Genomic DNA, 22,409 nt, shown 5'->3' with positions numbered 1-22,409 from the left:
TTGTCTACGGATTGTCTCTTGCTCCTGTTTCCACTATTTTGCATCAAGCATTGGAAAGAATACACGAGTTCAGTGGCTGTGCATGTATATGAGTAATGAATATGTACATGTACATCTAAACCCCTGAGAGCGGAAGGCCTTTTGGTTTCGGAAAGATCTACATAGATGCTACAGCATTAAAAAAGAAGCCTCACGTGTTAAAAACCCATCTTAAAAAAGAATTGCAATTTACGAAAACCCCGCCACACGCTTCCTCAAGCGGTGCTGCAACTTCTCTACCACCATGGACGTTTAGTCATAACTGAAAACTTCAACCCACAAATGAGAATGAAGTTTAGACAGGAACAATTTATTCCCATCAGTAGTTAAGCAGTAACAAAAATCAGTTTGTTGGAATTTTACCCCGTTAATATCAGCGGCAATGGTGACTGATTTATGAGTGTTTAAAACTGTTGTGGTCGGAGCTCCAACTTGTAGGCTTGGATTTCCATCGGAGATATGTCAACCTGCCCCTCTTGTGCAAGATCTCCAAACTGCTCTGTTAATCCCAGAACCTCTGGATCATCGTGCAAAAGATTTAAGGAAGCTGCTTTAACCTTCAAAACAGCAGGGGTCCTGAACATGCTGAAGATATTCACCGACTCGTTGGCCAGATTACTGCACTGTGATCTTCCAGTTCTGTCATATGAAGAATCCCAATGCCTCCTGTGCAAGATTAGAGCGAATCTAAAGTCTTCGGGTGGTCGCTGTAAGAACTTTAAAGGCCTGGGAACTTTGAAGTTCACTATATGCAAATCACATGGCAAGGGAGCCGCCAGAGGAGAAAAATATCTAGATGGTGGCTGCACAGATACTTCCTGTGACTTCTTAGCAATGAATGCATGTAATGGATAATTCAGGTGAGCACCAACGCAGTGAGAGAAAAGAGAGGGGTTGAGAGGTAAAGAACCTGAAGCCAAATTTGAGGTGAAGGAAGTGTTGGATTCTAGAGTTATGTGGAAGACCACATTCATTACACGATTATCCTTCACTCCTTGTCCGAGGCCACGCCCATCATCTTTTGCTAGACGACGATCAAGCATAATTTCCAGCCATCCCTTTTCAAGGTTTGCCACACCCAACGATTGCCGGGAATGGACAGAAAACCGCTGCCCATCAGATCCCTGCATAAATGCAAGAGAAGGCATAGGGTAGTAATTGCCTTGGAGTGGAATCTTATCATAAGTTTCTCTTCGGCTCATCTGAAATCCATTTAAATCAGAATAAAAAACCTTTTTGTTATCAATGTCCGTTTTATATCTAACTATTAACTCCTTCTTGTCAAAATCATCTCCTAGAAGCTCAACGTGATATTCCTTTTCAAGGACAAACTCTTGGACAGAGTTCTTTCCATTGTATATACGGGTACTGTGAGAGATGGGAGATCTCTCCCATGCCGTCATTGGATAAGAGTATACTTCCCGCATCAAAGGGCCCTCTGAAATCAGCAACTGTCCACCTTCCTCAATAATAGATTGGGCGTTACCATCAGGCTTAAACAAGTATGCTCCGCTGTTTGAACTTGAATACATGCCAATTTCCTCATTTACAATATTCTGGGAACCATTTTTGAAGCTTATCTTCTGCAACAAACCATACTTTACATCTATAGTGAGCTTTTGATGCTGATTCTCGATTTCAATCCCATCAGTTTCAATTTTTGAGCAGGAATATGGAGTAGGACAAGAAAATGAATCAGATTTGGAGAAAAAAATCAGCTTTGACGGCCTAGCCTTTTCACAACCCATAAAACCATTGCCAATGTAATATGTTTCCAGTCCCATTGCAGCAACAGAGACTTCCCAGTGCACTCGATGCCTCCCAGTAAAGATCTTACTTTTATGATGCTGCAATTCAGGAGAAATTTGGCTTTTGACACAAGTCCAGTTAGAATCAACCACAGCAATGTCAGAACTGTCAACGACAACCATCACCACTTCTTCTCTTGTCTGTTCCAAAGGATTAAAGAAGACTACAGTTTGGTATGTCCCCTCATGAGTATTGATTACTCTATGCACTGGTTGAGCGTCATACTTTAGTCTCACCAGTTCAGGCTCAAAACGAGCAATACTATGATCCAATTTGTCATAGCGTATACCAAGAAGTGCTTCAATCGCTTTTGACATAAAAATCTGCAAATCCTGCAATGAGGTATGCATTCGAGTTCCATAGTCTGAAACTACATGATCTTTTGCAGTACCAGTTACCCCATCATGATGTTGAAAAAGAGCTAAGTTCCTTCTGGCTGCAGTCAACTTATAGGAGAACCCTATTGAAAGCTTTTCGCATACTTGTCTCCTACAAAACCCAAGCACTAGAGCCATCATCATTTCTGTGGCACGAAGTGTCTGCTCTAGCACCCTATCAACAGCCTTGAAGAATGGTCGTGAAACATAATAGCCACTCCAGTAGTCCTGCTGCTGATCAGCGTAAGTGAAGAAGTCCCCAGACAGAGAAGGAAAACCTACCACTATGCCAGACCCTGTTTCATCAGAATGCGTATAATTTATTCTATCTGCTTCATCACGAAGGGTTTGGAAGTATTCTTCCAAAGTGCCAAACTTCACCTCTGTATTCAAACTGGGGTTTGAATTGATATAATCAAATAACAATTGGTAATTTCTAAATTGGGATTCAGCTTCGTCGGTGCTAACATAACGAAAATCATCTCCAAGAGGAATGAGGAGAGTATTTGTTCGATATAAAGTAGATTTCTTCCTGTATTGGTCCAGTAATTTAAGTGCCCTCTCCTGAACATTTTCCTGAGTGATCTCTACAGGATACTGTCCCCATGGACATAGTTCGTAAATAGAACCGCTAGTGCGTGCAAAGTCAAACTGGCAACATATAGCTGGCTCTGGACCACATGTATGGGGTATATCATATGAATAAAAGGGCATCATATGGACAAAAATATCAGTACTCTCCTCGGCATCCCAGCTTTGACGCCATATGTATTCTAAATTTTTATGCCATGCAAGTTCCTTCTTCAGCTCATAATGGGTCCTTTGGACAAGCATATTATCAAAACCCATTCGACGTAGAATGTATGCCATGGTAGATGAGTAACCAAATGGATCTATGGCCCAAGAATTTTTAGGAACAAACCCAATGGTGTCATTCAACCATAAGTTTCCTTCTGTCATCTGATGCAAAAAAATGTCCAAAATAAAGACACAAAATACTAACCATGAATCAACAACAGTTTCTCATATCAACTTTTTGATTAAGTAATTAATCAAATTTCAATGTATCATTTCTAGTATCCTCAGAAAACATTTTCCATATAATTTTACTATATTGCTAAAAGGAGGGTGGAAGAAACCATTTCTAAGACATGCAAGACAAAATGTGTTAATAGGGATTCTTAACATCATTTTACTATATCAATACAACAGATAAGCAAAACAGTTCCAAGCAAGACAGAAAAGCAATGCAACCAATGCTTAGGATAGAGAAAGCCTTAGGATACCTGTTCAATTATAGCAAAATAGTGGGAATTCGCCTGCAAGAAAGGGGGAAAAATTAAACATGAGCCAAATTTCCACCAATAGACCATTGGGTCCAGCACAGGTCAATTTCATGAACAGGGAAGCTTTGTAAGATCCTTACATTGAAAAAAGCATTCCAAACATGAATACATTTATAGAGAACGAATTTAATAACAGGAGGATGAACTCGTATGTCAAATAGCCTTTGTTTTGTAAAGCTTAAGGCAGGTCTCAATTTAATTTTTCATCCATGCATGAGTATCTCCTTTCTAGTAAAGGGGAAAAAAAAGTAAATCTGGAGTTACAGCATTTATAAAAAAAATGCTGTCAATAAGATAAGAGCCATCACTCATGAGACCTGCATTACCTCATCATTCATCACCCAGCCACCTCCAACAATTTCTAATTGTCCATTTTTCACTAAATTGATGAATGATTCCTTCATTTCGTCAGCCGCATCCCTAAACCATCTCTCTAAGTAAGACATTTCTTCCCATATGAACTTGCGACGATCATCCTGCATATCCAGGTACCCACAATTCAGTCCATATAATAGGCCAAGTTGCTCTCAAATTGATGCCTAATAATGCTATTAACAGAAGTCCAAAAACGATCTAACGAACTGACAGGCTTAAACTCGAAAGGTTTCCCCTGCATTTAAAATATACTTAAGGATATACGATGGACTCAACTGTGAGGGAAACAAAGTTAGCGACATTTTAAATTTTTGTTATCTCATGCAGTGCATCTTTATACGTTGTGCAACTTTGAAGTGGGAAGTTAACTGATGTGATCAAGAAAATTTACGCCCCTCCTCCAAACTAACCCTTAAATAGAAAAGGAAGATAAAAAACAAACGAGCAAATAGATTTCACCTTCGAAAGTGTTTCCACAATGGTATCAAGTATATGACGAGATTTCAGTTCATAGTACTCCTCCACAGTCAGTTTCCAACCGGGATCGTTGTGGGAATGGGGTACCACGAAGACCTTCAGCTTTTCGGAATCCCACTCGTTTCCTGTATAAGACACTTTCCAACCTTGCTTCCAAGCCCCACCATCCTCGTCCAGAAATTCAATCTTATCATACAAGCCTTTCGTCGTGATGTCGACACTAGCAACCAAATGGGAGTAGTTCCCACGGTTAGCCAATATCGACCTCCGGACATTTTTCCGGTAGCGAGATGCGCGGTATTTGAAGTGAGAAGCAACAGGCCTGGGGACCCCAAACCGAATGAGGACGAAGATGAAGAGGATGAGGGAAAAAACGAGGCCGATCGTGAAGAAATTAGCAAGGAAGAAATCTTTGAGAGCGGCTCGCCTGCGTGACTTTCTAGGTTGAAGCTTGGATTTGGTGTTTGAGGATGATGGAAGCATTGATTGAACCCAGGCTCCACGCCTTGCGGGGCTAATGTAGGAAGAGAAGGGCATGACTCTGCCTCCAAAATGAAAGCTTGAAAAATGCTTGTTTCTGTTTCTACTCCAGCGTGTTCATACGATCATATCAGATTTGCTGGTGCCCGGACAATCGCCTAGAGGTGGTGCAGCAGGAGGGAGAAGAGAAGGCTACTTTTCCTCTTTCTTTTTCCTTTTACCGAAGAAAAATTAATTTATAAGTCGTTCTAATTTTTTTTTATTTTGAATTAGTTCTTCATAATTTATTAAAGAAATTAATTTAATAGTCTTAAAAAAATATAGCTGCTATAAATTATAGATAAAATTTTTAAATATTTTAAAATATGATCCATTTATTAAAACAATAAGATATATTTTATATTTTTATTTTTAAATTAAATTTATTATTAAAATATAATATATTTATTGTAATCACTTTTTAACTGACCAAATCTTTCTTTTTCTTCCTCTGAATCATTTCTTTTTTTAAATATAAAATTGTCGGTGCCTTTCTTCATCGCAGAATTTTTTTTTTCTCTCCTTCTCTGTTTTTTTAAAGAACACTATGAAGAGAATATTAAACATTAAAGAGAAATTTTTATTTCTGGAAGCAAAAGACCAAGCTAAAATTTATTATCTGTCATCAGATTTTCACCATCTTTAAATCTCTCGGTAACATCAAATGTTGTGCGAATCGTGTTTGATTTATTTTAGGTAAATGATTATGTATTTTTTATTGTTAATTTGTGATACTACATCATTAATATACATATATATATTAATAATAAATAAATTGATATTTAATTATTTAATTATGTTGATTTACAACAGTATATCAATAATATACAGCAATATATTAATGATATGGTATCGCGAATTAGTGATACAAAAAACACATAATTATTTGTTCAAAATGAATCAAACATAATTCACAAAAAATTTTGAACTCTTAGTTTATCATAGAAAGTCAAATACCTAAACTAATAAATTAAAAATATGAATCTATTGCTCCATTTCTCCATTGACGTGCTCCGTTTCGTCGAGTACCATCGATGTATCTCATATTGTATTTGTCTCACACAATTGTGACTATAGCTTGCTCACATTGCTATAATGTCTTGCGTTCGTCTCTCTTGCATTCAATTCTTTCTTCTCTCTAGCATTCGTCTTTAAAAAAAGTTATTTTCTATTATATATCTCATATTCATTACATTCAATTTCAAAGATTTATTATGTCTTGAATCTTCTGATATTTACAAAAAGCATATATGAAAACGATAATTTTGTAAATTAATTATAAATTAAATATTAAAAGGCTAATTTTCAAATTTAAGAAAAGATATGCTTTTTTTTTTTACTTAGTCTTATGACATGTAAAAGCCCTTAATTTATTTTATCTTAATTAAATTATTATAATTTAATCTATTAAATATATTAATTATTAAAAATTAAAATTGTTAATAAATGGTTATTTTTTCAAAAAAATTTAAAAATTTACCAAAAAATTAATTTAAAATGTTTAGCTAAGAAACAATTTACTATAATATGTTCATTTTTATTAATTATTATGAAAATCATAAATATATAATTTATTTAGAAAACATAATCTAATTATATAAATTTTGAGTTATAAAATTTATATAATTAATTTTAAAATTATATAATAGTTTAATAAAAATGTAAAAGTTCTAATTTCATTTTTAAAAAAAAATTAAGAATTTTAATTATTAGGGATTAGCATATTTAATTGATTAAATTACAAGAATTTATGAAAATAAAATAAATTATAGCAATTTAATTTAGAATTAAAAACTATAAAAAAAATACATATTAAAAAAAAAGGAAAGATACTCTCTATATATTGCATATATTACACCCCCACATGTATAACATATTACTGCACACGCAAGGTTCTATCTAATTGCAGTAACTAAAGTCAAGTTGGCAAGTAAGCTAGTTGGTCAAATAGAATTCCAATTCCAACAATTCTTACGGCCTATTTGGTATGAAGGATTTTAGTGCCATGAAAATGAAATTGAACATGAAACTCAAATTTGTCCCGCTTGGTATGTCAGATTTTTGATTTCATATGGAACTCAGTTCTACCAAAATGTGGAATTGGGTTCCGCCATTAAACCTATGAAAATGGCTAAAATTCCATAAAAGTTAAATCATCTGTCTCTTTTACCCCTCCACGACACCCTCAATTACCTCACCACCAGTCATCGGTGACCTCATTAACGATCCTCTCTGACTCCGTCTTTTTTCCTTATTCTAAACCTGATACCCGTCATTGTCTCATCACTCCTATCACCGTTCAAGACCTCCATCGATGAAGAGAGGGAGTGTTTAAGCTTTGAAACAATGAAATCACCATCGACGACCAACCGTACACGGTCTTCATCTCTATGGCAACCTCTGACCTCTATCATCATCACCAATAGCAAGATCAGCGAATCCTCTAAGGCATAAGTACTAGTTTGATCTTTTCTCTCTCTTTCATCTCTTAGATCTACAATCTCTTACCGTTTTTAGTTAATTGATTGTTGGGTTGTGATCTATATATCTTTTTGTTTCTTGTTTAAATTTGATTTCATTTCTTCTCTATAGTGCATTTGGAGTTTGGGTGATTTCATTTCTTCGTTATAGCCACAACCTTCAAATCTAGGTTTTGGGTTTTGTATGGTTTCATTTAGTTTTTTTTTCTTGTTTTTATTTTATTTCATGCCTTCACAGATTTAAAGGGTTGAGTTTTAATTTATTACAATTTTTGGAAGGTTGATTGTTGTTTTGATAGTAGAAAGATGGCAATAGCTTTTCTTCATCCCACTTTAATAGTGCTAGCCAAGCTTCAATTACCGAGTTATGAGAGCATTTTATTTTTTTATATTTTAAATATCAATATCAAATAAAAATAATTTTTCAATTTTATCGATATACCAAACATATTTTAAAATTTTATATCTAACTCCATTTCCATATCCATCTCCAACTCCATATCCATTCCCGCTCCCATCAAAATCATTTTCAATATACCAAATGAGGTATTAGGTTTAAGACAACTCTTCCATGTCTTCAATATAAAGAAGATTTTGGGGAGAAAAATATGTAGAGTATTTAATTTTTTTCAATTCTACCACTTAATCCCTCGAGCCCTTATTATAAAAAACTTTTAACAATTTCACGCATATTAAAAATTTGTTTAATATCATAAAAAAGTGAAAGGTACTTTTATTTTTATCATTAACTTTAAATAATAATACAATCATATTAAATACCTTCACGCTAATTAATAAGGGGTAAAATTTAAAAAATGATTTAGTTATTACAAGGTGTCATATATTTTAGATCAAAAATTATTTATATAATGTATAGTATAAATATGACCGAATGGAGTATTTATTAAGATTTGGATTTCTAGGTTTTATTGTGATTGTTAATTATTAAAAAATAAAAAGCTACTTCTTCTATTAAAAAATATAAGGCATTTTAATTAAATCTCGCTTTCTCAGTAAAGTAGTTACTTGTTTTTAAGCTAACAATATTTTTTCATATTTATCCCTATATAATAGGATGTTTCATTCTAAAATAAATATAAAATTATTATTTAATAAAAGCACTTTAAAAAAAATACAATAATTATATCTTAAAATATTAAAAATGTCTTATATTTTTAATAAAAGGAGTACATTTTTTAAATAATTTTTTAAATATAATTATAATTTCACAATAAGCATCAAGTTGTTTAAATTTTTCTTATTACGGATGTTGGGAATTTGCTTTGGGAAGAATTTCATCTAAAGACCATAGTAGTTAGTTATCTATAAATCAAACAAAAAAAAAATCTAAAATTACATTATGGGATTTTGGGACTTAAGTGAAATAAAATGTTAAAATAAAGTGATCAAAATGTTCTTCTTGAATGATTTAAGATAATTATCAACTTTACTTATAATATCTTTAACATTATGTATTAATTTTCTTATGTTACTTGTTATACTTCATGATGTTACTCGTCCATTCATCATAACTTGTCAAATTATTAATTTTTCATAGAAAATTACTAACATTACTTGTAATAGTTTTCTCATGTTACTCATAGAATCCATGATATTATTTGTACATTATTTAATTTGTGTAAAAATTATTTATCATGACTCATTAGATTGTTAATTTTACTTAAAAAATTGTTAACATTGATTGCGAATTTCTCTGTGTCACTCGCACTGTTTATTCTTAAACATCAAGGCAATTTAGTCACCTTGCACTGAAAATATAAATGAAGTAAGCAGGCCAAAATCTAATTTAATATTTATTACAATTAAAATTTTAAAATTTTTCAAAGAGATATAGGAGCAGGCCGTTGCCCCCTCTAAATTCGTCCATATTTTTATCCTTTGTATATTTATTAAGGAAGTCTTAGTTATTAATAAATAATCAGCAAAGACCAATACCGGCACTTTATCATCTCTAGTAGCATTAAAAAACAAGGAATAATTATTTTTACTCTATTGGAAACCATCAGTGTTTTAGTGCTTAGAGGCTTGTTTTGAGCAATGCAGGGACTTATTAAGGGCTTGTTTCGTTTTTGCTTTTATTTTTGTTTTTAAAAATTGTTTTCAAGACAAAATAAAATAAAAATTTGTTTAATTATGTTAATTTAAAAACAGTTTTAAAATTTTAAAACAGATAGTAATAGTTATAGGAAGTCAATGGTAATTATTTATAATAAAAATTAATCAAGATAATTATAATTTTTAATAATCTAGTATAGTGTATTTTAAAACGAGAAAATAAAATAAAAACAATTTGAAGTTGTTTCTAATTTTTTGTTTTTAAAAATAAAAATGAAAACAGTTTTAGAAACAATTAAATAAAAAACACTTAATTAAACAAATTTTTTAATTTTCCTGTTTTCAAAAACAAAAAATAATTTTTAAAAATAAAAAACAAACAAATCTGAAGTTTGCATGATTTGTTCTCCCTCTCGTTAGCAAGCCATCAGGGAAGCTACATATAAACTTCCTCATTTCAATCACCTCGGTGAAAGACATTATGAACATCCATTCAATAAAGATTTCAATCATTTTAAGCAGCAAGGGAAAAATAGCCCTAACAATTACCATTAACCACACGTGATAAGTTTCATGGTAACTTATACCCTATTTTTTGGCTGTAGCCTTAGATTTGTGTTTTATTTTAAATACCAATGTACAACTCATAGCTTTCTCATAGCAATGCGGTTTGGTTTGCCAGAAAAAAAAAAAACACTTACATAAGAAGAAATATTATCATATGAAATATTCAATAAAAATTATACCATCAATTCATTGACATATCGAACGAGATTTTAAATTTCATTCTCACCTTTATTCCTGTTCCTACTTTCTCACGTATCCCACACTTATTTCATCAAAAATCATTCCACGCACATCTAAATACTAAGTTCATGAAATTTGATTCCTTTTTGTTTTCTCTTGACTTCATTATATTAAGTGTTTTTGCAGATACGTGTTAAAAATATTATTTCAATTAACTTATTTATTTAAAATTTTTTAAAAAAATGCTAAATAAATAAGTCTGCACACGAAACAAATTTTAATTTAAAATATGAATAAAAGGGTGCAAATATATCCATCAAGGTTTTTGAATGAGTTAAATGATCTTTAGATAACACTGGTCAAAAAAACTAATTTTGGATACCATTTAAGTTTAAAAAATGGATATTTTAATCTCATATATATAACTTAACCGTTTGTGTAGTAATTATAGATTTTAATAAAAGTTTTAAAAATAAATAAGATGTATTTGTAAATAAAATAAAATAAAAAGGATGTGATCATATTTTACTTTCTCTAGGCAGTAATACAGTGACACAGTTGACTTTTTCCCCTTGCTTTTTCTCCCACCACTTGCTTGCTTGAAGTTGCAGGAAAATTACAGTTTAAAAAATGTATAATGCGATCATTAGATAAGAGAAAACAAACAGGATTGTCTCACGTCGTTATACTCTGATGCGAGAAATTATCTCTTGTCCCTCTGCAAACATTTAAGGCTAAAGAAAAAATTATATTAAAAGATAGTCATCACTTATTGTAAATAGCCACACTTTTTCTCTTGACCAAATGAATACTTATACAAGTCATAATATGTTGAAAGAAAGTAAAAGATAACATCAAAATTATTCTTTCTCTCGCAACAACCTATCTTCCAATGAATTTAATTAATACTTTAATTCCATATCTACGAAGATGATGTGCAAGGAGTTTCTCCCACGCAAAAAAAAAAAAAAAAGTTTCCTTTGGCTCAATATACTGCCACTGTGCAACAGTTTTTTTTTTAATTTTAATTGCATGATAGATTAGTAAATGTGAATTTTTGCTAAACATAGTTTGACTGAAATTGAAAAATACAATGAAGTCGTGCAATTTTTGCTAAACATAGTTTGACTGCAAATGTAAATGTAAATTTTCTCATCAGCATCTGATAGATCCAACAGAAGCAAAGGCGCCATTTATCTGAATTTGAATTCCCGCGTTGTCCATGACGACAACGCTCCGATTCCATAATATATGGGTGAGTCCGCACGGTCTCTTTCGCTTTCGAATCTAGAACTAAAATTCTGAACCCTAATTCCAAAACCACGTTTTCGAAATTGAAAGCCCGCCAAGCCACCGCTTTCCCCACCCCCTTTTAACGGTCCCGCTATTCCGATTGCGTCGTTCGAAGGATCTCCCTCAGCTAGCCACTTGCTCCACTCTTTCGGTGGATATGTCTTCATCTGTTCCTCAAGATTCTGATTCCACCCCACAGATCTACTCCCGGAAAGACAAGTCACTTGGGTTACTTTGTTCTAAGTAAACCCCCTTTTTCATCTGTTGGATTCACTGGAGTTTGAATATTGTCTTTTCGTTTTTCTGGATTTTTATGTTAATTTGAAGATGATTTATTTGCATTCAGCTTCTTCAAACTATATAATCGCGAAGGAATTGGGACGATTGGACTCGACGATGCTGCTTCCCGACTAGGTTTACGTCTTTATTTGCTCTTACTTCCACTTTGTTTCCATTTTTCCTTGAATATTTATTAGCTGCTGAGAAGCTGCAAGATGAGAGTCTGACTGTCCAATGGGTCCTGCTTTTTCCGAGATCCCGGTTCTGGTATTAACCACTCACTTGAATTTCCAGGAGTTCAGCGTCGCCGCATGTATGATGTAGTCAACATATTGGAGAGTGTTGGAGTAAGCGCAGTTTTATGTCTTATGATTTACTTAAAAAGATGATATTTTCGTTGTTTATTTTGAACCACTGTGATCATTGATATTTCCCCCATGCAAATCTCTAGATCGTGGCAAGAAAAGGGAAAAATCTATACCTATGGAAAGGTTTCAGCGAAATTCCTCGAGCTTTGAACGAGCTTAAGGTAAACAGACGTTTCCTTCCTTCTTATGAGTGTTTTGTTTGAACTCGATAACTCGGAGGTTACCTGTGCTATATTATACGCGCAGGAAGAGGGTATGAGAGAAAAATTTGATGCAGCGTACTGCAGGCCAGCTGAAGTAAGTTTGGCCTTTTAATTTGGTGACTTAAATGTTTTAAGGCTGCTCCGTTGCTGGCAAATTAACCATACTTACACTGGTACACACACGAGGACGGGAAGCTGAGGATCCAACTTTTGATTTAGTTGAATCTTGGGAACTTCCTTCCGAGAAACTTGGTGGAATGGGTTGTGTTTCAATCGTGCATCTACATGTTTCTTTCCTTTCATACTATCATTTTGGAATTTTTTGTGACCCTTGAGTTAAACCTACCAGGCATCGAAGGACAAAGAAACCAGTGGTTCTGAAACCAAAACCGATCCTTTGGCAATGACATTGCCCAAAACTGGTAACCTCTTCTTCCTCCCTGTTCTCACTCGACAGGTTGCAAAATCAATTATGAACATTTAATATCTCTTGTCCTTGTAAAATATGCCTCAAATTTTCCGTTGCAGACTGGTCAATGATAGTGCAAGATTCTTTCTATTATTTTTTGGTAATGACTTATGTATAGAGCATTCCTATTTATAGACGGCTGCAGAAGAGACAAATCTCTAGCACTTTTGACGGAGAATTTCATAAAGCTCTTCCTCTGTTCAGATGTATGTGATATTTCTATGTGTCATGTTCTAAATTTTTGTTTGCCTAGTTGTTTGATTGGTTTGGCACTGCTATCACTTCTTTCAGGTTGAAATTATCTTGCTTGAAGATGCTGCAAAGATAATGCCGGGTGATGCCCAGAATTCAACTGCCTTGAGAAGTAATTGGCTTTACACTTACACCCTTGAAGTGATTCATCTCACATTATATTGTCAACTAAAGGAAGGACAAAATGAATAACACTATCACTTTTATCTTATATGGATATGCAGCAAAAGTCAGACGTTTATATGACATAGCGAATGTTCTTTCATCCATTAATCTGATTGAGAAGGTAAAACAAGCCACAAATACTTCTTAAGCTCCCAAAATTTGATAAAGGCGAGCCTAAATTGTGATAACATATCTTGGCTGAAGCTCTTTTTTTCCCCCCAAACAAACATGTGCAGACCAATCATCCCGAGTATAGGAAAACAGCATATAGGTGGTTGGGAGGAAAAGCCAGCAGAGAATCTAACGGCATCTTGGATCAAAGTGCATCCAGGAAAAGAGTGTTTGGAGCGGAAATTACAAATTACAGTTTAAAGAGAAATAAAACAGATCCTTCAATCGAGTTGCGGACCCATGAAAAGATTATGCCAGTGTATAAAAAACAAGATGAGTTGGAAAATGAATACAGATGTAAAACGTTGGAGCACCCTCCTAAATGCAGTTCAAAATCTATAGACTTTGGCCCATTTGCTCCCGTCAAGTTTAGAAGAGAAGATCCAGAGCACAGACATATGAGGCAGGTTCATGACATAGAAACGATGAGTTCTAAATATCGCCCTGAGTATCACAAACAAGGTGATTTTTAAATGTCATGTTCTAACGTTCATTAAAATCTACCTCTGCCTTGCATAATTAATTTGATTATATGATGGAAGGGGGTCTGTATACGTGCTCAAATTAAAGCCAGTACTTGTTGATTTGACTGATCTATTCTTTCACTTACTCTTATTCATTGAGGTCTGAGAAGGAAGAGGTGAAAGTGCCCTGTAAACTCTGGTTTATGTGGTTAGAAGTCTTCCGTCCTTTAAACTCTAGAACTAGGAAATATTTGGTCATTTTATCCTGGACAAAGGTGCAGTTGAAAGTCGACTATGATCTGCTCACCTGAGTTGTGCTTCCGTTTCACTTGAAATTTTGTATCGCACTTCACTGAAAGAATCACGACGTGCATCCACTTCTTTCATTTGCTTAAGTGGCGGTTGTACTTGTTCTATTGGTGGTGTCATGCTCTCTTGTTAGTTATACTGTTCTGATCTCAATTTTTTGAAAACTATTGACACTAGATGCATGAAATTCAGCTTATGGTAATATACTTACAATGAATGCAGTAGAAATACTAGTCAAACTATCAAAGTGTTGTTCTGCATGTTATATGACTCGTGTCATGCTCTAAACCATTGCAGTGACCCAATTGTAAGGGATGAGTTCGTTGATGGCGTGACAGCTGTGAGTGAGCGACCTCTTTGCTCATTGCTGCGTGTAAGTCGTGGCTTGTTGAAGCAGCAGCGCGGCGACAGATATCTCCATTCATGGGGGGTGAATTTTCTAACTTTTCATTAGCATATACCGATGTTCCACTTTTTACCCCCAGAGTGAAATATACGTGTTCATTTTTTCTCAATGAAATGAGTAGATAGCATTCGTTGCACTGCACATTTTCTCGTTTCTCAAGATGCCTGAGACCGAGAATTGCCCTCTGGTTGTTAACGTTGATTTCTCCTACGCGCTGTCATTTACGTACAGAATTGACTGCATGATGGCTCCTTCGTTTTATTTTGGAAAGGGGGGGATGTTTAATCATCAATATATATTGTATAATAAAATTTATGATTCTCATGAAAAGACTAAAATTTGTTGTCGTTTATACTATCTATCAATCATGAAACATATTAAACATTAAAGTACGACCAGGTAAAAAAGAAAAAAGAAAAAGAACATTGTTCTTAAGAGGGTTTTTTTGCCCGTTTCTCGAGAAAGTATATCCAAAATTTTTTAAATCATTTGATTAGTTTTATTGCGTAAGATGTATTTATCCTGAATACAGCATACGCGTACAGATTATGTTTATTAGTTCGTATTGATTTAGATGGGTGAATGATTTATCTTAATTTTTAATTTTTTTTTCACAATAAATGTAAATAACTAATTTACGAAGGTTGCTTATTTTGTTTGGTTATCATATTTTAGTAATAAGAACGTCATGAGAAAAAGATTATAACTGCAGATAACGAACAGTACAGGAGGGTCACATCCAAAGTGCAACGCAGTTGTCAACAAATGAGGATGCGTGATAGGCGATGGACGTTGTTTGTTTGGACAGAATTAGATATTGAGGCACGACAACCTGAAATTAAATGGGATTTTAGAGATGAAAAATAGGGTCACCATTCATAAACAAGGGTGTTGAGGAACGTCGTTCCGAAAGAATCTTGGGATTTTTGTGGTGTTAAGCCGCTAAGACGCGCCACTAGGTCCCCTATATGGCCCATTCGTTCTTTGCGGCTGCGCAGCTTCTATTCTATGGTCTGTTGTGTCCTTTAGATTCGTTTTAAATTTTCAAGCCCTTGCTTCCTGGGCCGTCTGCCACCACTGAAATTTTGAGATTCACCTATTTTCCTCAATTCCATGCTTAGACTTAAACTTAATTTGGATGTTGTGTTTTTGCCTTTACTTAGGTGCCTTCCCGTTCTTTCTTTAACGCTTGAAGGAAGCTTGCGTAGCATTTTTATCTTTAATTGGGGTGCTATAGTGGCGTAGTGCAGAATGTTTTTCATAGTCGTTTTTTTTAATGGAAGCATCTTTACAGTAAGAACTATAATTATCGATGACAGACAAAAAAGGTTGGCCATAATTATTAATCATTAGCGTTTCATCCTCACCAGCTGCACAAATCTAAACAAAGATTTTGAGAATATTAAATAAAGATGAATTGTCATTGCCCCTGTGATAACGATCTTGAGAATTTAAATTGGACACAAAATAATCAATCATGAATGTGGGAGTATGGGACGATGAGGATGACTTCTGTCTGAGAAAATAGAGATCAGGGAAAAGTTTAGGAAATCACTATGGAGCATGTTCTAAAGTTTCTCCTGTTGTAAAAATATGAGTTTACGCTCTGTATGACTTTCTCTAATTACGTTACACAATTTTTTATATATATAAAAAATCAGATTATTTATTATTTATATAAATAATGTGATATGATTTATTTGTTTAATTTATAAAATACAAATGCGTAATTCAGACAAATTGGGAGGGCATATCCTTAATCAAACAGCGAACAAAACAACCATGTAAACAAAATTGATGGGCTAAGTTGAAGCCAGATTCATCGTTGTTGAAGGCCCTGTGGGCGCGAGACGCGCAAGCTGGGGCGCACACGCGCACACTCATTGTTTCCAACAGCTTGAGCTCCTTCATGGCGGTCTCACCTAGAGCTTTCATTCTCTCCCGCATCAATGACCTTTCACCCAACCCTTTCCACCCCACCAAACCGCCCCCTCCTCCTTCCTTCTCCGTCTCCCTCAGGCGCCGTCGTTTGGCTTCGTCTGTGTCTCTCGTCCGGTGCTTAATCTCCGGCGTTGATGGCGGAGGCGTGTCCGATGACTTTGTTTCTACTCAGAAATCCTTTGACCGTGGGTTCACTGTCATAGAGAACATGCTCATGAGAATTGAGCCTCTCGACGCATCCGTTATCTCCGAGGGTGTTTCGACTTCCGCGAAGGATTCCATGAAACAGACCATTTCTACGATGTTAGGTTTGCTACCGTCTGATCAATTGTCCGTTACCATTACGGTTTCAAAGCGTCCTCTTGATCGCCTTCTTGTCTCATCCATCATCACCGGGTATTATTTTCTTTTGGATTAGAGCTATTACTTATGTTTAACCTCAAGCATTTAATGGTGAATGAGCCTTTTGTGATAAATGGTTCATTTACTTTGGTTTAAGGTACACTCTGTGGAATGCTGAGTATAGGATGTCCCTAATGAGAAATTTCGATATGACACCTTATGATGGAAAGGGGTCCAATTGTCCAACGGAGATGGAGGTCTCGGGGCAGCAAAGCGGTGACGATAGGGAAATTGAATTTGGTCCTCATTTGCCGTTCAAAGACTCGGAACCTTGCATCCCTCGCTTGTTTGCAGATCTGCCTCCTGAAGCTCTGAATTACATTCAGAAGTTGCAGTCTGAGTTAACATTTGCAGAAAAAGTAAATCCTAACTTTTCTCTTTGATTCGCAAATTTAATGCAGTGCTTGTTTGTGTTTCCGAAATTATAGTGCCTCACATGAATGTCATATTCTGAGTGATGATATGTTAAAACGGGAGTGAGACTTCAGATCAATGAGTTTTAGTCTTCTCAGTTGTGTGATGTGCTTTTTGTATGTGTACAACGTATACCTGATTTCAGAGTATTTTCTGTTGAGTGATTAAGTTTAACGCTGAAGTGCCTCAGAAGTCGGAACTCAATTCTTTCTTTAGATGCTCTCTTCCTCCCGGACTGTTGTCTTGTTAACAAGTCATTTATCTCTGAATCATTTTTTTTTTTTGGGGGTAAGTATAAGTGCTATCTACACAAGGGCTGGGGTTCGAACCCCAATCACCTGCTTAAATAACAAGAGCCTCTGTTACTCACACCAACTTTAGTTGGTTTCCATATTTAAAAGATATTAACTTTTGGAGTCTTGGAGTTCATGTCACTCTTTTGAGTTAGAAGGCTGTTCCAAAATGAAAAGCCTGATGATGAGATTTGCGTGCACAACCTTGAAAGTTAATCATTGAAACAATGAAATGTCTCTGTTGTGTCTGCTCACTTCTGATGGCTTTCTGCTACATTTCCTATTGCTTTTGGGACTCTGAAGTTACCTAAGTTGGTTTCATTTATTGGTTTTTCAGTGGATGCTGTTTGTTCTATACTCCTCCGCTTATTGTTAGAAAAACTATCACTTTTTATTTGTTTTTTATATGAGCAAAATCATTCATTTCAATAAGCATTTATTACACATTTTTTAAATCACCCCTCATATTTTATATTAACGGGAAATAATTAATGCATGCTTATGTTGACTAAAGTAGGGCATTTTAGTCCAATTTTTTTGATTTTAGATTTAATTATTATGATTAACCAACTTTCTTAATTTTTTTCTCTTTTATACAGAAATGAAGGGAGTATGCCATTAGATTTTTTTAATCTGGTTTTGATAAAATTATGTATTTTTTTCTATTGACTTCTTGTTTTCCTAATACTTTGAGAGAAGTTTGCTTCGTATTTTTTTTTTTTGAATACCTGCTGAGATATTTACATTTTTTAGTTTAAAGTGCTTTCCAATGGCCTTGTAATCTGATTATACCATCTTCAATGCTAAAATCTAGGAGTGACCCAATCCTTTGTCTGAATAAACTATGACTGAAGCACCACCCTCTTGTAGTCTAAAATTTCCTATCCCAAGTTAAAGAGTTCGATTACTCATTTAAGGCTATTTTAAAAGCACAAAAGTGAGGCTTGCATTCTAAGGTGATATAACAATTTTTCTTCAGGAGTTAAAAGCTCAGAATCACGAAATAATACAAATAGAGCATGACAGAGGGAACAGGAATGATTTGTTGGATTATCTACGGTCTATGGATCCTGATATGGTAAGGACTCAAAACTTCTTCCGTTCAATTTATTTTTGTCCTTAAAACTAGAGATTAGCAGGCTCCCCAATCGCCCCCCCTCCAGAAAAAAAAAAAAGTCACCTGCACCGTCATCTATTTTCCCAGTTTTCACTTGTTCTTTCTAGTGGGTGCTGAAATCTCTCGTCTTGAGTCTTGACAGGTGACTGAGCTGTCTCGGCCTTCGTCATTGGAAGTGAAAGACATAATTCAGCGACTTGTTCAAAACATATTGAGGAGATTCTTTTCAGATGATGCTAACCCAAATTTTATGGAGCACTCAGTTGGAAGAAATTCAGATAATCAGGCAGATGGTTATGATGAGTTTTGTTATAAAGTAGAGACATCTCGTGATTATCTAGCAAAGTTGCTTTTCTGGTTAGTACTTCTCACTACCTATTTTGGTTTGGAATTGAGTGAGCTATATCTTCTAACCAATCACATCCGTACCTGTGATATGTTCCCTTTTACAATGTGCTTGCTCATAGAAGCTTGTCTCTCTCCCTACGAAGCCCCAATTCCTTTAGTGAAGTAGAGTCCTTGTGGGGTGTGTGATCTTGAGATTTTCTTTCCACTGGCAGGTGTATGTTATTGGGTCATCGTTTAAGAGGCTTGGAGAACAGATTGCATCTAAGCTGTGCCGTTGGGTTGTTATAGAGAAGGTAAAAGCGTGTATATTCTTTTCCTTCCTATTCAAATTTCTATTATAACATTAATATTCTTCAATGAAAAAAATGGGAATAATTGCTCGTCTTCCTTGGTTTCACCACTCATATCCTGATTTATCATAACCCCTGCCATCTGTTCGTGAAATTTCCCATGGTGCACCAAAAAAGAGCATGCCTTCATTTGGCCTCCCAATCCTTATATTATCCCGAAACGCCAAAATGACATGCATTTCCGATACGCGTATCACTCAGGCATAGACCTCCCCGAGTTTTCTAGGTAAGCTCCTTTTTTTTTATTTGGTGTGTGGCTGGCATGATCAAACTTCTCTTGGAGCGATACTTAGGCTGGCCGAATCATATATTTCACCTGAATTAAGGCCCTTCCACTCGGCAAAAAAAACGTTTATTAGAGTTGCTAGAGGCTTCATGTCAACCTGTTGAATGGTAATCGTGTATTTAAAATGAACAAGTAAAACTTTGATTTTATAATGGACTAATCTGATTAGTAGTGATCACGTGTTTTTGGGGGGGGGGGAGCAAAAGCAAAAATTCACCAAACACTCTCTTCAGCAAAATATGATCATTTGTATTTTCTGCATGACGTACGTTATTAAAAAGTTAAAATGTGTATATCGTACTTAAATTTAATTCGAATGATTTAAATATTATTAAAGCTGCTATTACAAAATTTTATTTTTATCAACATTAAATCTAATTTTTTTTAAAAAAACGAAGACAGACAATAATATTGATCTTTAAAGTATTAACTTGAAAAATAAATGATTTATATTTAGAAATATTTTAACCTTTTAAAATAAATTTGAATCTTGATAAGATGTACATTAGATGCTCAAAATTGACATGGTCCTCTGTCCACTCCCGTTCCCTGTGAACACGTTAGTTAGATGGCTGGAATGTTTTAAACACTCCATTTGCAAAATCCTCTCCATTTAATAAGTGCATAAAGAAGATACATTTGAATATAATGTAGTTATGTATGAGATTCATAATTAGGTATAAAACTTACAATATCAATTTCCTCCCTTTCAACTACATAGCCATCGAGAGAAGACAATGGATAGTTTGCAAGTGTAAAAACGAAAACTTCATTTAGAATTTTGAAATTAGAAATTACTTGCAGTGTACTTGTTATAAAGATTGTGTTACGACATTTCTTTCCTGTCGTTTACAGCTGTTCCTTAAAAAATAAAATAAGTTAGAACTTATTTTAATATTAACATAAAATTATATCATAATGTTTTTATTTGTCCTGTACACATAGGAAGGTCCAAAAAATCAACCAAATTCAAAGGATGCCGAAAGGGAGAAACGCTTGCGGTCAACAAACATATAGACTGGAAAGCAGCAAATTATTTTTACAAAGGATCGGCAGAAATTATGACAATCCCAAAAAAAAAAAAAAAAGCCAAAACAAAAAACAAAAATGGGTTGACAGAAATGACACCCTAAAAACCCCCACATCTCTCATTTTCTGGCTAACTTTGCTTAAGATAGAGCAAGTGAGTATTTATCTTTTGAATACAACCGTTTGAAGGTAGTGGATGATGATAAGGGGATTCTTGATTTTATTTGCAAGCTTTGTTAGCTCTTGATCTTAGTTGTAATTCAAAAAAAAAAAAAAAATACCCCCACATCTATACAGTCCCGTGTCTACTCTCTTCCTTCTCATGTGAAAATGTCGATGAAGTTGAGCATTGGCTACTGTTTTAAAGATACAGTTGCTTGGCTGTGCAAAGTAAGGCCACTTTACAGCCTTGTAATTGCCTCGGAGCAGTTCCAAAGTAGGCCTCCGTGCAACCCCGTAGTTAGTTTTACCATGGAGCTGTTCCCTCGCAGTTTGATAAAAACCTGTGGAATCTCTCTACTCTAGCTTTGTTATGATTGGTAGATGCAGTCTCCCGCGATGTTCTTCGCTTCTTTCGGCGACGATAGAAGACGTCTTCTGTGAACGGAGCATACTTTATCTGCAAATGAGACCCTCCAAGTGAGGGAAAAGAATAGCAGAATGCTAATGGAACCTTCAAGCAAATCTAGCATAATTCATGTATAAGGAACTTAATAACTTCTCCCGAAACATAGTAAAACAAGATGAATGGCGGTCTCAGAAGAAAAAGTGATAATATTTAAACCATCGAAACGGAACACCAGCAAACGTAGAAAAATAACTACATGCCTCGGCTGAGTTGCAAGCCATCACATGGTCCAATTTGTTAATTATTTTAACACCCTTCATATCTGGAAAGTCATCTGAAGCACCATGTTTGCGCTTGTTCCTGCACACATCATTGGAAAGAGCATCAAGATATGCATTACTAATTGAGAACATCTAGACACAGCATACACTGTTGGCAAATTGAGAATCAACGTGAGGTTGGCCTGGACTCAAACAAGAATTACATTGGTATATTTTGGACGTAACAAATCTAGGACATAAGCCACCATGGACAGGGCTAGTTGCAAGGGCTTTGAATCATTTGGTAGAATGCCTTAGTTTTAAACCTACATGCTCTTATTATAACCAGAACAAAAGGAAAAAGAAAATATAGTTTTGATGACTTTGCTTCCATCATCAGGAAAAGATGATTTTTACCAAAACCTACATATATGTATTTTTTTTGTTTTATACAGACCAAAACACGCATATTACACTTTGCAGCATCTATACCTTTCTAGCATAAAGCCACGGGGTTCCGACAAGAAAGACTGACAGAAAATCATTGTAAAGATAATCAGCAAAATTTGGATCAAGGGTAAACCCTGCTGGCATTTCATTCGTGCTGTCCATAAGCCGAATGGATAGTTTGGAAGGGTTAGATGACTGCAATAAGACCAGATTGGCCAAAAAAATGAAAAATAAGAAGTTAAATAACACTAGCAATTCATTAAAAAAATAAACAGGCATTGCTTCTGTCTGAATCTTCTTTCTTTCATTTGTTGTTTCTTTTCCCAA

The 22,409-nt window shown here is 34.8% G+C and overlaps 4 protein-coding genes across 9 annotated transcripts; 2 read left to right on the top strand and 2 right to left on the bottom strand.

Moving 5' to 3' along the window:
* Positions 1-5,202, bottom strand: LOC129302384 (alpha-mannosidase 2-like). Of its 2 annotated transcripts, XM_054941266.1 has the most exons (4): positions 4,406-5,202; positions 3,898-4,047; positions 3,512-3,544; positions 1-3,185 (listed from the first exon to the last, which is right to left on the bottom strand). In XM_054941266.1, exons 1-4 carry the CDS (start codon positions 4,958-4,960, stop codon positions 444-446), a joined length of 3,480 nt encoding a protein of 1,159 aa, XP_054797241.1. In that variant the 5' UTR covers positions 4,961-5,202; the 3' UTR covers positions 1-443. The 2 variants fall into 2 exon arrangements, with proteins under 2 accessions (XP_054797241.1, XP_054797324.1); XM_054941349.1 differs by lacking the exon at positions 3,512-3,544.
* A 6,255-nt stretch (positions 5,203-11,457) lies between these two features.
* Positions 11,458-15,848, top strand: LOC129314980 (E2F transcription factor-like E2FF). Of its 2 annotated transcripts, XR_008594355.1 has the most exons (12): positions 11,458-11,781; positions 11,885-11,952; positions 12,112-12,164; positions 12,269-12,346; positions 12,432-12,482; positions 12,738-12,810; positions 12,993-13,063; positions 13,149-13,221; positions 13,334-13,395; positions 13,511-13,907; positions 14,516-14,648; positions 15,337-15,848. XR_008594355.1 is itself a non-coding variant. In XM_054958474.1 (11 exons), the coding sequence occupies exons 1-11, from the start codon at positions 11,696-11,698 to the stop codon at positions 14,527-14,529; spliced, it is 1,026 nt and encodes a 341-aa protein (XP_054814449.1). In that variant the 5' UTR covers positions 11,459-11,695; the 3' UTR covers positions 14,530-14,866. The 2 variants fall into 2 exon arrangements, 1 of the variants encoding a protein (XP_054814449.1); XM_054958474.1 differs by lacking the exon at positions 15,337-15,848 and having other exon boundaries at positions 11,459-11,781; positions 14,516-14,866.
* Positions 15,849-16,410: 562 nt separating this feature from the next.
* On the top strand, positions 16,411-20,883 carry LOC129314961 (uncharacterized). 4 transcript variants are annotated; one of them, XR_008594346.1, is made up of 7 exons: positions 16,411-16,961; positions 17,065-17,326; positions 18,654-18,752; positions 18,934-19,148; positions 19,352-19,432; positions 19,607-19,715; positions 20,725-20,883. XR_008594346.1 is itself a non-coding variant. In XM_054958455.1 (6 exons), the coding sequence occupies exons 1-5, from the start codon at positions 16,534-16,536 to the stop codon at positions 19,425-19,427; spliced, it is 1,080 nt and encodes a 359-aa protein (XP_054814430.1). In that variant the 5' UTR covers positions 16,411-16,533; the 3' UTR covers positions 19,428-19,432; positions 20,725-20,883. The 4 variants fall into 4 exon arrangements, 2 of the variants coding, with proteins under 2 accessions (XP_054814430.1, XP_054814423.1); XR_008594345.1 differs by having other exon boundaries at positions 20,721-20,883; XM_054958455.1 differs by lacking the exon at positions 19,607-19,715.
* A 350-nt stretch (positions 20,884-21,233) lies between these two features.
* On the bottom strand, positions 21,234-22,256 carry LOC129314990 (paired amphipathic helix protein Sin3-like 1). The gene is made up of 3 exons (XM_054958486.1): positions 22,125-22,256; positions 21,633-21,732; positions 21,234-21,423 (listed from the first exon to the last, which is right to left on the bottom strand). The coding sequence occupies exons 1-3, from the start codon at positions 22,229-22,231 to the stop codon at positions 21,271-21,273; spliced, it is 360 nt and encodes a 119-aa protein (XP_054814461.1). The 5' UTR covers positions 22,232-22,256; the 3' UTR covers positions 21,234-21,270.
* Between the last annotated feature and the right edge of the window lie 153 nt (positions 22,257-22,409).

The sequence above is a fragment of the Prosopis cineraria genome, unplaced genomic scaffold (genome assembly GCF_029017545.1).
Source record: "Prosopis cineraria cultivar Desert tree isolate PC_DT_omini unplaced genomic scaffold, ASM2901754v1 PC1, whole genome shotgun sequence".
NCBI classification, from domain to species: domain Eukaryota; kingdom Viridiplantae; phylum Streptophyta; class Magnoliopsida; order Fabales; family Fabaceae; genus Prosopis; species Prosopis cineraria.
The sequence above is the reverse complement of the archived record's forward strand: the minus strand, read 5'-3'. Positions and strand labels throughout refer to the sequence as shown.

What these genes read in the sequence shown, in the direction of transcription:
- LOC129302384 (XM_054941266.1), bottom strand. Translation starts at nt 4,960, where the DNA reads ATGCCCTTCTCTTCCTACATTAGCCCCGCAAGGCGTGGAGCCTGGGTT. An exon ending in TTGTGGAAACACTTTCGAAG is followed by an intron (nt 4,048 to 4,405) that starts GTGAAATCTATT and finishes CTGGATATGCAG; the next exon opens with GATGATCGTCGCAAGTTCAT. An exon ending in ATTTTGCTATAATTGAACAG is followed by an intron (nt 3,186 to 3,511) that starts GTATCCTAAGGC and finishes TTTTTGCATCAG; the next exon opens with ATGACAGAAGGAAACTTATG.
- LOC129314980 (XM_054958474.1), top strand. Translation starts at nt 11,696, where the DNA reads ATGTCTTCATCTGTTCCTCAAGATTCTGATTCCACCCCACAGATCTAC. An exon ending in CGATGCTGCTTCCCGACTAG is followed by an intron (nt 11,953 to 12,111) that starts GTTTACGTCTTT and finishes TTGAATTTCCAG; the next exon opens with GAGTTCAGCGTCGCCGCATG. An exon ending in ACATATTGGAGAGTGTTGGA is followed by an intron (nt 12,165 to 12,268) that starts GTAAGCGCAGTT and finishes GCAAATCTCTAG; the next exon opens with ATCGTGGCAAGAAAAGGGAA.
- LOC129314961 (XM_054958455.1), top strand. Translation starts at nt 16,534, where the DNA reads ATGGCGGTCTCACCTAGAGCTTTCATTCTCTCCCGCATCAATGACCTT. An exon ending in GTCTCATCCATCATCACCGG is followed by an intron (nt 16,962 to 17,064) that starts GTATTATTTTCT and finishes CTTTGGTTTAAG; the next exon opens with GTACACTCTGTGGAATGCTG. An exon ending in CTAGCAAAGTTGCTTTTCTG is followed by an intron (nt 19,149 to 19,351) that starts GTTAGTACTTCT and finishes TTCCACTGGCAG; the next exon opens with GTGTATGTTATTGGGTCATC.
- LOC129314990 (XM_054958486.1), bottom strand. Translation starts at nt 22,231, where the DNA reads ATGAAATGCCAGCAGGGTTTACCCTTGATCCAAATTTTGCTGATTATC. An exon ending in CGTGGCTTTATGCTAGAAAG is followed by an intron (nt 21,733 to 22,124) that starts GTATAGATGCTG and finishes TGATGTGTGCAG; the next exon opens with GAACAAGCGCAAACATGGTG. An exon ending in TGGCTTGCAACTCAGCCGAG is followed by an intron (nt 21,424 to 21,632) that starts GCATGTAGTTAT and finishes TCTCATTTGCAG; the next exon opens with ATAAAGTATGCTCCGTTCAC.